At 38.0% G+C, this 16,625-nt stretch overlaps 2 protein-coding genes across 2 annotated transcripts in view; both read left to right on the top strand.

The window, feature by feature from the left end:
- The window catches only part of dst (dystonin), a 245,852-nt gene extending 233,575 nt beyond the window's left edge, over positions 1-12,277 (top strand). Inside the window, exons 93-97 of the mRNA XM_061958270.2 lie at positions 1,999-2,116; positions 6,615-6,805; positions 6,952-7,062; positions 8,759-8,885; positions 11,392-12,277. Coding sequence (XP_061814254.1) covers positions 1,999-2,116; positions 6,615-6,805; positions 6,952-7,062; positions 8,759-8,885; positions 11,392-11,648 — 804 coding nt within the window. The 3' untranslated portion in view covers positions 11,649-12,277. The remainder of the gene's footprint in view (positions 1-1,998; positions 2,117-6,614; positions 6,806-6,951; positions 7,063-8,758; positions 8,886-11,391) is intronic.
- Positions 12,278-16,481: 4,204 nt separating this feature from the next.
- Positions 16,482-16,625, top strand: part of LOC133617191 (uncharacterized) — a 33,025-nt gene continuing 32,881 nt past the window's right edge. Inside the window, exon 1 of the mRNA XM_061977048.1 lies at positions 16,482-16,491. Coding sequence (XP_061833032.1) covers positions 16,482-16,491 — 10 coding nt within the window. The remainder of the gene's footprint in view (positions 16,492-16,625) is intronic.

Genomic DNA, 16,625 nt, shown 5'->3' with positions numbered 1-16,625 from the left:
ATGATGATGGGATAGTGGAGCAGTGTGGCTTTGTGTTCATGTCTCACCCAACAATGAATTGAATTAATTCTTTTGACAGTTTGGTCTGGTTCACTGCTTACATGACTCCGTAGTCGCCGATGAGACAATAGCAAACAGGGAAAATCAAAATCTAAGCCCTCACCTGCACGTTGCAGTTGTGGAAAGCTGTATTCTGGTAAATGGTTATTTTTAAAGTGTTTCTTGTTGTTTTCCTCCAGATTCATGACTCAATCTCCATCACTGTTAATCACAAAAATCACCAGTTGCATTCAGTCATATTGATCATACAGACTGCAAGATTATCCCTGTTCAGATAAGATATGGTAGCGTCAGGCACACTCAGCGCAGAGGGTCATCAGTGTTTGCTTATGTGTTCCACTGTGATGGATTTAGACATTTTAGAGGTAGTTTGAACCATTCCTCATGTGTGTCATTTTGGCGCTATAGCTCTGCATCATCCGTGTCAATGCATCTTGGATTGTCCTGCAGTAGTAGAGCGTGCAACAGTGTGCTGGATTGCAGGAGGTGTTGCTGTCTGTGTGTCCGCGTATGATCGTGATCTGGACAGAAAGCATGCAGCTGTGATCGTCCTGTGTCAATCATGTTCTAACAACCATGGTCACGTCCAACTGGTCCGACATACATCACAGCTGCTTTACACGAGGGCAGGGATTTTCAAAGTGTGGCTGTTTGAGCTTGAGAAAAAGAAGAAAAAATTTTTTTTTTCCCAAACCTGCTAAGCTATCTTCAGTTATGTTTAACTCTTGAGACCAGGGTCGCCAAAATATAGGGCCAATCAAAACAATTTGACTGTTTTACATAGGGCCCAGAATTCCTGGTTGACCCCTTACAAATTTAACTCCACTTTTCACCATTAAGTCCCAAAATGGTATTTCTCATAAGAGTAAATTATTTTATTTTTTTTCATTTTTACCACACCAAATAAAAAAACTTTTGAACCAACCCTAGATGGGGTTTTTTTAGATTATAATTATTATTATTTTTATATTTCTATGTTTTTTTGCCAGAAGAGCCCTTAAATATTTTCAATGAGGAAAACACAAAATGTGTCATATTTTTCAAAAGTGAGTTGTAAAAAATGTATATCAAAATATATTTGAATGCATTAAACGTTTTGGAGCAATAAAAGAGATACAATAAAAATCTAAACATTTTCAACAACTTAAAATGAATTTAAAACTATAACAATCAAAAACAGAATCTACACCAGGTGTGTCCATAAAAGGTTATGTACATATTTATTTTATTTAAATATTTATTTTACATATTTCATTCTTTACAGACCATTTCTAATTGCTATTGTATACATGGTAATTTCATAATTAATAATAAAATATAATAATAATAATAATTATGACAATAATAATAACCGTCAATAAAACATGTTGTCATCCTGTGGCATGATCAACATTTATGTGTCTTGAAAAAATTGTGTTAATAGCATCAGCATTATATTATTTTTTCCACACTTTGAAAACTCTTGGGTCTAGTAGTGACAGCATGGCAGCTAAGAAAAGCAAACTGTAACATTACGGCTCCCTCATGTGGCTTAAGATGGTCCCTGCATGCATAGTCAACCTGCATTTGCTCAAACATGGACCGTAATAATGCTGTAATTATACAGTTAGTAACACTGGCCTCAAAAATCAGTTGGACTGACCTCTGAGTTGTGTCTTTGAGAATGAAAACTTGATGTCGGTGTGGCTACTTTGTGTCAGACCTTTGCAACACACAAACGAAATGAGACTTAAAATTAATAACAAATCACTCATTGTAAAACTGTGCATGTTTAAAGATCCTAATTCAAATTGAATATTGATTCTCCAACTCAGTCTGGTTTCCAGTGTTGCTCAGGTTAAAGGCTGAAGTGTTGAAGCACTCCCAAATTCACACCTCTTTGTCCTCTTTTTTTTCCCACCCACACCCTTCCCCCTCTCCTCCGCGTCCACGCTCTAGTTCGGAGACTCTCAGCAGCTTCGCCTGGTGCGCATCCTACGCAGCACTGTGATGGTGCGAGTGGGCGGCGGCTGGATGGCGTTGGATGAGTTCCTGGTGAAGAATGACCCTTGTCGAGGTGAGGTGCAAAGTTCACAATGTCAGGGCTGCGTGAAAAGTGTTTACAGGCAGACACACACCCTCTATCTCAGTGCTTCTCAAACTTTTTTCACCAAGTAGCACCTCAAAAAACACTTGGCTCTCCAAGTACCACCATTACAATACAGTAACACAGTAGGCCTGAATATTCATTAAAAACAAGGCAGAGGGTTTATTTAACAAGTATATTCAACATTGTCATTTACTGTAACATTACACACAGTTTGAACAGTAACACTGTGTTTGAAGAGTATTATTTTGAGCCCACAGTTTGAGACTCACTGCTCTATCTCTTATCATCCCTAATGCATACAATGTATTTTTCTTATCTTATTATACGTTTTATGTTCCTGTATTTATTATGAACAGAACACAGAACAAACTGTAGAACAGGGGTGCCCAAAGTGTGGCCCAGGTGCAATTTGCGGCTTGTAGCTCGAGTTTTGTTGCACCGCAGCAACAGTCGATTAAAGGGGAACATTATCACAATTTCAGAATGGTTAAAACCATTAAAAATCAGTTCCCAGTGGCTTATTTTATTTTTCGAAGTTTTTTTCAAAATTTTACCCATCACGCAATATCCCTAAAAAAAGCTTCAAAGTGCCTGATTTTAACCATTGTTATATACACCCGTCCATTTTCCTGTGACGTCACACAGTGATGCCAATACAAACAAACATGGCGGATAGAACAGCAAGGTATAGCGACATTAGCTCGGATTCAGACTCGGATTTCAGCGGCTTAAGCGATTCAACATATTACGCATGTATTGAAACGGATGGTTGTAGTGTGGAGGCAGGTAGCGAAAACGAAATTGAAGAAGAAACTGAAGCTATTGAGCCATATCGGTTTGAACCGTATGCAAGCAAAACCTACGAAAACGACACGACAGCCAGCGACACGGGAGAAAGCGAGGACGAATTCGGCGATCGCCTTCTAACCAACGATTGGTATGTGTTTGTTTGGCATTAAAGGAAACTAACAACTATGAACTAGGTTTACAGCATATGAAATACATTTGGCAACAACATGCACTTTGAGAGTGCAGACAGCCCAGTTTTCATCAATTAATATATTCTGTAGACATACCCTCATCCGCTCTCTTTTCCTGAAAGCTGATCTGTCCAGTCCAGTTGGAAATGCATCTGCTTTGAGTGTTGCAGGATATCCACACATTCTTGCCATCTCTGTCGTAGCATAGCTTTCGTCGGTAAAGTGTGCGGAACAAACGTCCAATTTCTTGCCACTTTCGCATCTTTGGGCCACTGGTGCAACTTGAATCCGTCCCTGTTCGTGTTGTTACACCCTCCGACAACACACCGACGAGGCATGATGTCTCCAAGGTACGGAAAACAGTCGAAAAAAACGGAAAATAACAGAGCTGATTTGACTCGGTGTTTGTAATGTGTTTGAGAAAATGGCGGATTGCTTCCCGGTGTGACGTCACGTTGTGACGTCATCGCTCCGAGAGCGAATAATAGAAAGGCGCTTAATTCGCCAAAATTCACCCATTTAGAGTTCGGAAATTGGTTAAAAAAATATATGGTCTTTTTTATGCAACATCAAGGTATATATTGACGCTTACATAGGTCTGGTGATAATGTTCCCCTTTAAAAAAACAAGTAAAATTGTAAGAAAAAATGGGCAAAAAGACGTAATTTAATGACAAAAAGCAGACATTTGGATTTTAATATTACACTGTGTCATTAAGCTGACACAAATGTTTGCCTAAAATATATATGTTATTAGCATTTAAAAAATATATACTACCAAAATGGCCCCTGCATGCTTTGACTTTTCAGTATGAGCACCTTGGGAGGAACAATTTGGACACTCTTGCTGTAGGATAACACAATGGCCACAACATTAGGCACACTTTTGTTGTTTTTATTTTCCTCCAATGTACAGTGACACCCGCAAGCCCCTAATGAAGAAAACTAGACAATCCAATAAGTAATATTACTTATATGTGAACTTTTGACCAGAAAAGTAAACTTGCTGTAAAATACATCATTGTTGTAAGGTACTGTATGAACACCATATGAAGCTACAAAATGTAACAATAGTAACATGTATTACACACACAGACGTGCACTGTAAGTCAGCAGCTTATGTTCTTTGCTTGTTTCTTCCCTCCTGCTCCAACATTTCTTCTAGTTCATCACCACGGCAGCAAAATGTTGCGCTCGGAATCAAACTCGTCGATTACTCAGTCTCCTCTAGGTTGGCAAATCTCACACTTTCTCTCCCAGCTCCATGAACCCACCAGTAGTGGTATGTCTGTCCGCCCCGCACATCCCAAATGTGTGCCGCTTGTGTTGGGCTCATTGGTTTTATGTGTGTGTGTCTACTGTACGACAATGTGAACACTCAGACTCAGGCATCTTCATGCATGTGGTTGTTTTGTGCGATCACATCACCTGCTGTGGGGCGTTCTCTCTCTCTTTCTTTCTTGATGGGCATGTGGCGGGCGGTCCTCAGCCGGGCTTCTTTTGCAGCTTTTACTTGAGTCAAACAAAGAGGAAACAATACAAAAGTGTGTGGGAGGTTAAGCAGGGTTCCAAGTCATGACGAATGAAAGCAAACATGTTGCGTACTGATGTTTGTTTTTTTGTCAAGGCGGGTGCAAATGCATGCAACTCATCCAGGTTTGTGTTGCAAGACTATATGAACACATTCAGACGCTCACCGGTCACAACATTAGGTGCACCATTCTTAGCTCTGCACTCAACCAGGAAGGCATTTGTTCAAAAATATTTTGTGCAGCCAGTGTAAGAGGGGATATAACCCATTTCATAACCAAATACATTTAACATGTGAAGAAAAAAAAAGTAAATAAAAATGGCATAAGAACAGAAGGAATCAAATAGTATAACATGAAGGTAAAATTGTATAAAAAAGTATGTAGGATTTAAATAATAAATTAAAAATGAAATACAAAGATAAAATATTGGTGCATAACTGTAATACATCAGTAAGAGGATAAAACGTATTAAAAAACCCCATTAAAAAATACTATGATATCGCTGATATCTATTGTTATTATTTCATTATTACAGCAATTAGAATAAAATTGGTTACAGGATTATAATAACAATAACACGGAATGTATTATTATTATTATAACAATAACATAATGCGCTGTTATTGTTATTAAGTTCTATATAGCTTAATAGATATCCAATTTATAGCACCAGTAATAATAACAATTATTATACTCATAACATATACTAACAATTATTTCTTACTATTATTTATTATTATTTATGTACTATTATTGTTATTATTATTAGTATTAATGATAATCATAACCATTATTATTAGTATGATTATTAATAATTGTTATTATTACTATTAAAAATGATGATAGTAATAATAATTACAATAATAATAGGTATTATTGTTATTACAACTATTACTGTTGATAAATATAGTAATAATACAAACAAATTATGAAAATATTGCAAAAAAATAAATAAATAAATGGGTTATACTTGTATAGCGCTTTTCTACCTTCAAGGTACTCAAAGCGCTTTGACAGTATTTCCACATTCACCCATTCACACACTGATGGCGGGAGCTGCCATGCAAGGCGCTAACCAGCAGCCATCAGGAGCAAGGGGTGAAGTGTCTTGCCCAAGGACACAACGGACGTGACTAGGATGGTAGAAGGTGGGGATTGAACCCCAGTAACCAGCAACCCTCCGATTGCTGGCACGGCCACTCTACCAACTTCGCCACGCCGTCCCATAAACATGTTTTTGGTTGTATGTTTAAAAATAGCAACCAAGTTGTGAGTAAACGTTAAATAAAAATAAAAATGTAGTACAATAAATACTTTCTCTTTTGAAATGGAGGTATATATATATATATATATATATATATATATATATGTGTATTTACTATGTATTATATATGTATATGTATGTATACATATATGTATGCATGTATATATGTGTGTATGCATATAAGTACATATCTATATATATATATATATATATATATGTATATGTGATTTTATTAAAAAATAAAATAAAAAATCTTCCTTGGAATAGAACCAGATGATGATGATATTAATTAAGTAATTTATGTAAGAAAGAATGCACAACTTACTGTGCTTTGTTTACCAACAACCAGTTGTACATGTGCAAAATGATAGGATACCTGGTGGAACACATTGTATTGATCCCAATGAGGTTGTACTGATTGGGTGTACCTAATCAAGTGTCCTGTGAGTGTAGCTGAATGTGTCCTTTCAAAAGCAGAAGCTTCTTGTTCGATCAAGAAGTGGGCGTGGCCTCTGTTGGGAGAAGACGTTCAGCCGCATGACATTTGTAGTTTTTTTTGTAGTCTCATCCATTTTTTTTTTTTTTTTACGATCACCATCAAGTGTCTGTCTCATTTGACCTTTGTCACCATCAGAACACAAAGACAGAAGTAATTACAGATGTTAATTTGGTGTGTGTGTGTTATCTCAGCTAAAGGCAGGACCAACATGGAGCTGCGAGAGAAGTTCATGGTCCCTGAAGGCACCACGCAAGTGATGGCCAGTTTCCGCTACAGAGGCCGTCGCTCTCGACCGTCGTCCAGGGCGGCGTCGCCTAACAGATCCATGTCCAGTCAAAGCTGCGCCATCCCCGCCAACCCGGCAGCCGGCTGCACTCCCAAGGTGAGAGGAGGGAGCGCACGCGCCGCCATCCGCCATCCTTTTTTTTTCATCACATTTGGAATTTTTGTTCTCCTTCATCTTGTATTGCGTGTAGCTTTTGAGTTGTCATTCCGTGTTTGTGTTGTTGATTTGCCATTGTTCCCCAGACGTGTCAACACATAAGCCGCAATTATGATAAGCCATGGCTCACAAACAGCAAACCCTCCACTCCAATTAAATCATCCGACTCCTTCGAGAGCCATGGTTCGTCCTCAGAGGTATTTCTCCAACATGACGTGCAGCGCTTCTTCCTTTAGACCAGGGGTGTCCAAACTACAGCCTGCGGGCCAAATGTGGCCCCCGAGACGGCATGAGTTCAATAAACAACGGAGGAAAGCGACATATTCATATCATATACAAATAGCCAGGGCTCTACTGGCTGCATTTTGTCGCCATTTGGTGGCCAACAAAATGACCTCAATTATTAATTATACTTGCTAGTTAAACAGCAAAGCATTTACTTGTATGACCCAATCCTAACAACCTTCCCAAGTCATGTTGCAGAAAAAAATAAAATAAATCAGCCAGCACAACATGTCAACAAACATGGCCACACATAACACAACCTGCTCGTGGAACTTAGTGGATATTTAAAAAAACAAATAAAAAACACAAATCTAAATTACACCCATTGAAAAACATTACGAGGGATAATGGGAAAAATGTTGCAGAAAAAAAAAAAAAAATCAGCCAGCTAAATATGTCAACAAACAGGATCACACATAACACAACCTGCTCGTGGAACTTAGTGGATATTTAAAAATCAAACAAAAAACACAAATCTAAATTACACCCATTTAAAAACATTACAAGGGATGATGGGAAAAATGCAAAACACTCTCTCCACACTTATCCATGTTTGGCGCATTTTCAGATTAAAACACTCGAAGGAGGTTGTCACGGAAGTAAACAATGTAGGAGTTGAACTTTCACACACTCTGATTCCCGAGCGCGACCACCGCTGCTGCTCACTGCTTCCCTCACCTCCCAGGGGTTCGGAACAAGGGGATGGGTCAAATGCAGAGGATAATTTCACCACACCTAGTGTGTGTGTGACTATCACACTTAGACTTAGACTTAGTCTTCCTTTTTATTGTCATTCAAATTTGAACTTTACAGCACAGATAAGAACGACATTTCGTTACATAAGCTCATGGTAGTGCAGGATAAAAAAGCAATACGGTGCATATACAAATAAATAAATATATATAAATATATATAAATAAATAAATAGATTACTGTACAGATAATATATTGCACTTTTTCACATGCGTCCACGTTTATGGATGTATGTTATATTGTCTTTTTTATTCCAGCGAGTTAATCCATTTTTGGGGGGAGATCATTCATTGGTACTTTAACCGTAACTTTAACTTAGTAATCGATTATAATAATTATATATCAATTATAATATAATAATATATATATAATCTTGTTACTTTACATGCAGTCGGCTTTTGGCCCTCGACCAAATTGTTTAAGCCCATTGCGGCCCCCCCAGTCAAAAGGTTTGGACACCCCTGCTTTAGACACACCTGGAATCCACCTGCTGTCATAAACAATACGATAAATATTTTCTAGTAAACTCTAAAAGTAAAGATTCCAGGTGGGTCTGTAATGTATTCTAGACTACTAATGTGTTGTTTGCATCCTAGCAGCCTTTCTACACCTCCAATGTTAACACGCTTGCTGCTTTCTCCTAATACTTCCCGCTCTTTTCCTAACAGAATTTTGACTTGTGTGCAGCCAGCATGGTTCAGTTCTTCAGCGACGGTGTGAATGTTTGTTTTTATGAGCCCTGAGGCCGACTGGCCAGGGTGTACCCAGCTGGGATAGGCTCCGGCTCTCCTTAACGATATAAGCGTCATAACAACACTGTCGCTAACTGTCAACGCATGCTTGTGTCTTTGGCAGGCGACGCCGGTCCAAGGCAGCAAGCTGCGTCTTCCTGGCTACTTGTCGGGAAAAGGCTTCCAGTCGAGCGAGGAGGGAACGTTAATCAACGCCGCCGTGCTCAAAGCACGAGCACAGATGCTCGGTGGTGAGTGGCGGGAAAGCTTCTGTTCTATGCTTTTTGCAAAATAGTATTTTAATGTAACGTCTCTCATGACCATGGAGTATCTCACAAAAGTAGGTACAACCCTCACATATTGATGGGCGATATGGCCTAAAATCTCGATCGCGATATAGATTACAACTTCCAGCGATAACGATGTACTGGGGCGGCATGGCGTAGTGGGTCGAGCGGCCGTGCCAGAAACCTGAGGGTTGCAGGTTCGCTCCCCGCCTCTTGACATCCAAATCGCTGCCGTTGTGTCCTTGGGCAGGACACTTCACCCTTGCCCCCGGTGCCGCTCACACTGGTGAATGAATGATGAATGAATGATAGGTGGTCGTCGGAGGGGCCGTAGGTGCAAACTGGCAGCCTCGCTTCCGTCAGTCTACCCCAGGGCAGCTGTGGCTACAAATGTAGCTTACCACCACCAGGTGTGAATGAATGATGGGTTCCCACTTCTCTGTGAGCGCTTTGAGTATCTAATAATAGAAAAGCGCTATATACAATCTAATTCATTATTTATTTTATTACATCACAATATATTATCTGGTATGTAACTGACTATTTACAAACAGGTTACAAAGGGTCAAAATTTGGCTGCTGACTTACACTATATTGCCAAAAGTATTTGGCCACCTGCCTTTACTCACATATGAACTTGAAGTGCCATCCCATGGAATTGTCCAAAATGTTTTGGTATCCTGGAGCATTCAAAGTTCCTTTCACTGGAACTAAGGGGCCAAGCCCAACTCCTGAAAAACCAACCCCGCACCATAATTCCTCCTCCACCAAATTTCACGCTCGGCACAATGCAGTCCGAAATGTACCGGAGAAGGCGTCTTCACTGCTCTAAAGTCCAGTGGCGACGTGCTTTACACCAGTGGTCCCCAACCTTTTTGTAGCTGCGGACTGGTCAACACTTGAAAATTTGTCCCACGGACCGGGGGGGGTTTATGGTATTTATTTATTTATTTATTTATTTATTTTGTCATAAAGAAATACAATCATGTGTGCTTACGGACTGTATCCCTGCAGACTGTATTGACCTATATTAATATATAATGTATATATTGTTTTTTTTATGTTGATTTAATAAAAACAATTTATTTATTTATTTATTTATTAATTATTATTTTATTTTTTTATTTCTTGTGCGGGCCGGTGGTTGGGGACCACTGCTTTACACCACCGCATCCCACACTTTGCATTAGACTTGGCGATGTATGGCTTACTGCTCGGCCATGCAAACCCATTCCATGAACCTCTCTGCGTACTGTACGTGGGCTAATGGGAAGGTCACATGAAGTTTGGAGCTCTGTAGCAACTGAATGTGCAGAAAGTCTTTGCACTATGCACTTCAGCATCCGCTGACCCCTATATGTCAGTTTACGTGGCCTACCACTTGGTGGCTGACTAGCTGTTGTTCCCAAACTCTTCACTTTTCTTGTAATAAATTTGACTTTGGAATATTTAGGAGCGAGGAAATTTCACGACTGGATTTGTTGCACAGGTGGCATCCTATGACAGTTCCACACTGGAAATCACTGAGAGCGGCCCATTCTTTCACAAATGTTTGTAGAAACAGTCTCCATGCTTGAGTGCTTGATTTTATACACCGGGCCAAGTGATTAAGGCGCCTGATTCTCATCATTTGGATGGGTGGCCAAATACTTTTGGCAATATAGTGTATGTGAGTTTGAGTTTGAGTTTGAGTTTATTTCGAACATGCAATCATACAACATGATACATCACATCTCCAGTATCTCTTTTCAACATGTTCGAAAAGGAGTAGGAAGAAGCAGAGCTTATTTAATCCTACCCCTTTTCTTTTACATAACAGTTGCTAAAACTTTTGTTCACTTCCTGTTCTCAATTTATTCACAATATACTCCATAAGTAATCACAATAAAAATAAGTAAATAAATAATAATTGGTGAAGTAAGTTACATTTCATATGTTGAGATAAGTGGGAACATATTGCTTCATTTGATTATTTTGTCAAAGCTATTATTAATTTATTTGTTCATTTACAAGTAATATCTGGTTCCATCCACACTTATGATAAAATGTAATAAGCCCTTATTCTACTGTTGTTTGGATACTTTACATCAGGGCGATTGTACAAATGTGGGTATCGATCCAATAACAAGGGGCAGTATGATACTGATAGTTTTACTGATAATTACTGATACATTTCAAGATCATTGAATGATTGAAAAAACTTTTTTTATAACATTTTGTTTATTGAATGTTTGACATATAAAGTCAAATATTCAAGCACACCATTTCAGGTGACTCCCTCTTGAAGCTCATCGAGAGAATGCCAAGAGTGTGCAAAACAAGTAATCAGAGCAAAGGGTGGCTATTTTGAAGAAACTAGAATATAAAACATGTTTTCAGTTATTTCATCTTTTTTTGTTAAGTACATAACTCCACATGTGTTCATTTATAGCTGTACACTGACTTTTCTAAACTAATGAACCTTTTGCAGAATCGAGGAGAAGCTCCAGCAGACCAGGAAGTAAAGCAGGAAGCCGAGGGAGCAGCCGCAGAGGCAGCGACGCCTCCGACTTCGACATCTCCGACATCCAGTCGGTGTGCTCGGACGCCTCGGAGACCGTCGGCGACGGCACGCGGACCACGCCGCGCTCCGGGTCACGCCAACGCGGCGCCAAGCCGTCCAAGATCCCCACGCCTCAGAGGAGAAGCACCCCCACGAGCAAACTGGCCAAAGCAGCCAAGCGATAGTCGGCAGGAAGGAAGGCGCCACAAACACTGGAGCTGCAGACGTGTTATTTAAATTGTTGTAGACTTGTAAAATATTCCAGTATGATTTCATGACGTGCGTGGATGGAATGTATTTGTTTTAATGTATTTTTTGTGAAAATGGTATTTTTTATTTTATCAAGCCTGATGGACTCCTTGAAACGCTCAAGGAATGTGTGGAAAAGTTACTGAATGTAATTTTGTGTCATTTTGTTGCGCTGAACTTTGGTGTCGCATCACGCCACTGTGTGTGTGTGTGTGTGTGTGTGTGTGCGTGTGTGTGTGTGTGTGTGTGTGTGTGTGTGTGTGTGTGTGTGTGGGACGCTGCAAATATTTATTTCTAAGTGCTAATGATATACTTTAAAGGGCAATGCAATATTAGTAGGGTAAGCACTGCAGATACCTTTAATAACAACAACATTATTACTTCCATGTAGCAACAAACTTTGCAGTCACAAAGTCCCGTTTGCAGACCACTGACTTACTTCCCAGCAGCGTGTGAGTCAAGAACCTTCTTGTCGACGCTCTCGTAGGCACTTCGCTTCATTTCAGCTGTTACTCCCAACATTACTTTGTAATAAACCTGCTTGCACAAAGCTACCACAAACTGACTTGGACCAGACCATTAAGTGCTTATTTTCATTTTACTGTCTCTCTTCACTTCAGGTCAGTGTATGCTTATGTAAGATTTAGTCAGTGATAGTAGTGAAGTGAATTATATTTATATAGCGCTTTTCTCTAGTGACTCAAAGCGCTTTACATAGTGAAACCCAATATCTAAGTTACATTTAAACCAGTGTGGGTGGCACTGGGAGCAAGTGGGTAAAGGGTCTTGCCCAAGGACACAACGGCAGTGACTAGGATGGCGGAAGCGGGGATCGAACCTGCAACCCTCAAGTTGCTGGCACGGCCGCTCTACCAACCGAGCTATACCGCCCCAGTAGTACAGCACTCACTTGCACTTTTCTGTATTTGCGTGGCTTATTTAGGCATTTTTTTATTATTATCATTTTTTATAATTATCATGAATATTTATAAATTTTCCTGGTTTTAAATGAGATATTTTTTTGCTTTAATTTTTTTTTTATTCAAGAAATGTATTTTATATTTTTCAATGTATTTCATTTGAATAATTAATATTTTTTTTACGCTATTTGTATTTATGTTCTTTAAGTAAAAAACAACACTTAATTACTGCAAGTTATACCTTGACTGAAAAAATTAGACATTGAAGTACATTTTTTTGTTTGATTTGGTAATTTGTTATTAACTTCAAAACTTTTTTGTTTTTTACTATTATTTTTTGTGTAAAAAAAAAGTTACTTTTTTTATGAGCTTTTAACTTTATCATTGCAGCTTCCGCCCTCACAGTTTGAAAACTCGTGAAAGCTGACTGCCACCATGATGACTTACAATAAATTAAAGTAGCGCTGTAGGCCCAAGTATTCATTAAAACAAGAAAGAAGCTTTACTTTTTAAATTCAATGACAAAAATAAAATATATTGATATAATAATAATTATGTGTTTATTAATAAATTAAGTGTAGGTAATTAATAACTAATTAACATGTCCACAAATTGGATTAACTCATAAAAACAAGTATGAAATTGACATTATCTTTATTGCAATATTAGTATTTTTATTTTTGTAATTTTCCAGAACACAGGGGTCAGAGTTAAGGCCCGGGGGCCACATCCTTTTTTAATCAGGCCCGTGAAATACTTTCTTACTAAATGTATTTGTTCAAGTTTGACAGAAAATGTGTCATCAAAACCTTAATATTACACTTTTGTTTATCGAAAACAAATACCTAAATATCTGCTTTGATGCAAGTTAAAAATAATAATTAGGTAATAAAAATAATGAAATACTTATGCAATTGGTTATGGTCGTGGTTACGGTTTGAGTTCGAACATGCATACAATACAACATGATGCATCACAATTTCCAGTTTCACTTTTCAACATGTTCAAAAGGAGCAGGAAGAAGCAAAACTTACCTTTTCTCACAATGTACTCCATAGATAATAAAAAGTAAAATAGTAAATCAATAAAACATTTGGAATAATGTGAGGCCATAATCACGAGGTAATGTTCATATACTGTATATACATATATACTGTATACATACTGTACTATATATATATATATATATGTGTATATATATATGTATATAGTCAAGGTTTCTGTGGTTTATCCGTTATACAGTGCTCAATACCGGGGTAGAGCAGAATATACGTTAGGTCAGGAAAAAACCCAGGCTATTTCATCCCTACAAGCCTGTTTCGCAGGTTTCCCTGCTCTTCAGGGGATCGTATATATACATATATATATATATATATATATATATACAGTATACATACATATATGCATACATATACACGTACACATATATACACACACACACACACATATATTTATATATATATATTATACTCAAAATTAACGATTCAACTCATGCAATTAACCACAAAATATTATTGCATTATTGAATTAATCATAAACACACTTAGATTAATCATGACATTTATTTTGACCGTACAAGCTTATACCTGAGCCGCTATACAGTCAGCGATCAGATGAATGCATACGTCGGTACAAAAATTAGTGAGGAGACTCCGACCGGTGAGCTCACTGGAACAATTTCAGTCCAAATTACAGCCTGAAAGACCTTTAGATAAAACTTGTCACTAAATTCTGGGGCAAATAAATGACATGCATTCAAGTAAAACATTGAAATAATATCGCATTTGTTCACAACTATCGGGGTCTTTTCCTTAAGCAAGTTTTAATCCTGCAAGTGAGACCTGTGATTAATCATGATTCATCCAAATGATAAAATATCATTAATCTGATTGAAACAATTGTCATTTGACAGCTCTATATACATACGTATATATAATATACAAATGTGTATATATATATATATATATATATATATATATATATATATATATATATGTATATGTATATGTATATATATATATATATATATATATATATATATATATATATATATGTATATATATATATGTATGTATATGTATATATATATATGTATGTATATGTATATATATATATATGTATATATATATATATATATATATATATATATATATATATATATATATATATATATATATGGCCCTGCGATGAGGTGGCGACTTGTCCAGGGTGTAGCCCGCCTTCCACCCGAATGCAGCTGAGATAGGCTCCAGCACCCCCGGCGACCCCAAAAGGGACAAGCGGTAGAAAATGGATGGATGGATATATATATATATATACCGTATTTTCCGCACCATAAGGCGCCCTGGGTTATAAGCCGCGCCTTCAATGAACGGCATATTTCAAAACTTTGTCCACCTATAAGACGCCCCGTGTTGTAAGCCGCATCTAACTGCGCTAAAGGAATGTCAAAAAAACAGTCAGATAGGTCAGTCAAACTTTAATAATATATTAAAAACCAGCGTTCTAACAACTCTGTTCACTCCCAAAATGTACGCAAATGTGCAATCACAAACATACGTATATCAACATGGACAGAGCTGCGTGAAAAAAGCCACCCGGCCTCTTCACGTAAACTTAAACTTACCTTAACCACTCGCTCATCTTTTCTTCATCCATCCCTTCGAGTTAGCTTTTATGATGACGACGGCTGGAAAGGTCTCTTTTGGCAAGGTCTTCCTTTTGAATATCACCATGGGTGGAAGTTTCTGGCCATTAGCATGGCAAGCTAGAACCACAGTGAAGGATGACTTCTCATTCCCTGTGGTGCGAATATTCACCGTACGTGCTCCCGTTGTATCCACAGTGCGGTTCACAGGAATATCAGTTGCTGTGAAATAGTAATCCGTGTGCGGATGGAGAGATTGCGTCTTTTCATGAACCGGATACCTGTCGCTTAGTAGGAGCCATTTTGTGGTCTTTACAGATGTAAACACACAAAGGAAATGAAACGTACGGTGATATCCGCACGCTTTTTCTTCTTCTACGCGGGCGGGTGGTTGCTTACAGTAGAAGAAGAAGCGCTTCCTGTTCTATGGGGGCGGGTGCTTACCTTGGCGGTTGCTTGCGTAGAAGAAGAAGCGCTTCCTGTTCTACCGGGAAAAAAGATGGCGGCTGTTTACCGAAGTTGCGAGACCGAAACTTTATGAAAATGAATCTTAATATTTATCCATATATAAAGCGCACCGGGTTATAAGGCGCACTGTCAGCTTTTGAGAAAATTTGTGGTTTTTAGGTGCGCCTTATAGTGCGGAAAATACGGTGTATATATATATATATATATATATATATATATATATATATATATATATATATATATATATATATATATATATATATATATATATATATATATACAGTAGTTGAGGTTTCTGTGGTTTATCCGTTATACAGCGCTCAATACTGGGGTAGAGCGGAATATATGTTGTGTCAGGAAAAAACACAGAGGCTATTTCATCCCCACAAGCCTGTTTCGCAGGTTTCTCTGCTCTTCAAGAGATTTTATCATTTATTTTTTATGTAGAAACCTGCGAAACAGGCTTGTAGGGATGATATAGCCTCTGTGTTTTTGACCTAACATATATATATATACATATATATACATATATATGTATATGTATATATGTATATATATATATATATATATATATGTATGTATATTAACTGCTATGTGACCCTCAACCTTTTTTAGAGTATTCACTCATTTTTTTTTTTCCTTTTTACTTCAATATTAACAATTTCAGCATCTTTTTTCCCCTTAAAGACTTTATTTCTCTATAATCTAGTGTGCGGCTGTGCTGCATGGTCATGATGGTGGAAGGTGAGGTTGGAATGTTTGCAGAGCGTCTTGTGTTTAGCTGTTACATACTGCATGTGTCTCCCACAGAGCCGGAGTGGACGCTGACACACTGGCCCCACTCAACTCATCACATAAAGCCACTATATATTATATTT

The sequence above is a fragment of the Nerophis lumbriciformis genome, linkage group LG02 (assembly GCF_033978685.3).
Source record: "Nerophis lumbriciformis linkage group LG02, RoL_Nlum_v2.1, whole genome shotgun sequence".
NCBI classification, from domain to species: Eukaryota; Metazoa; Chordata; class Actinopteri; order Syngnathiformes; family Syngnathidae; genus Nerophis; species Nerophis lumbriciformis.
Note: the sequence above shows the minus strand (reverse complement) of the source record. Positions and strands in the feature narration are given on the sequence as shown.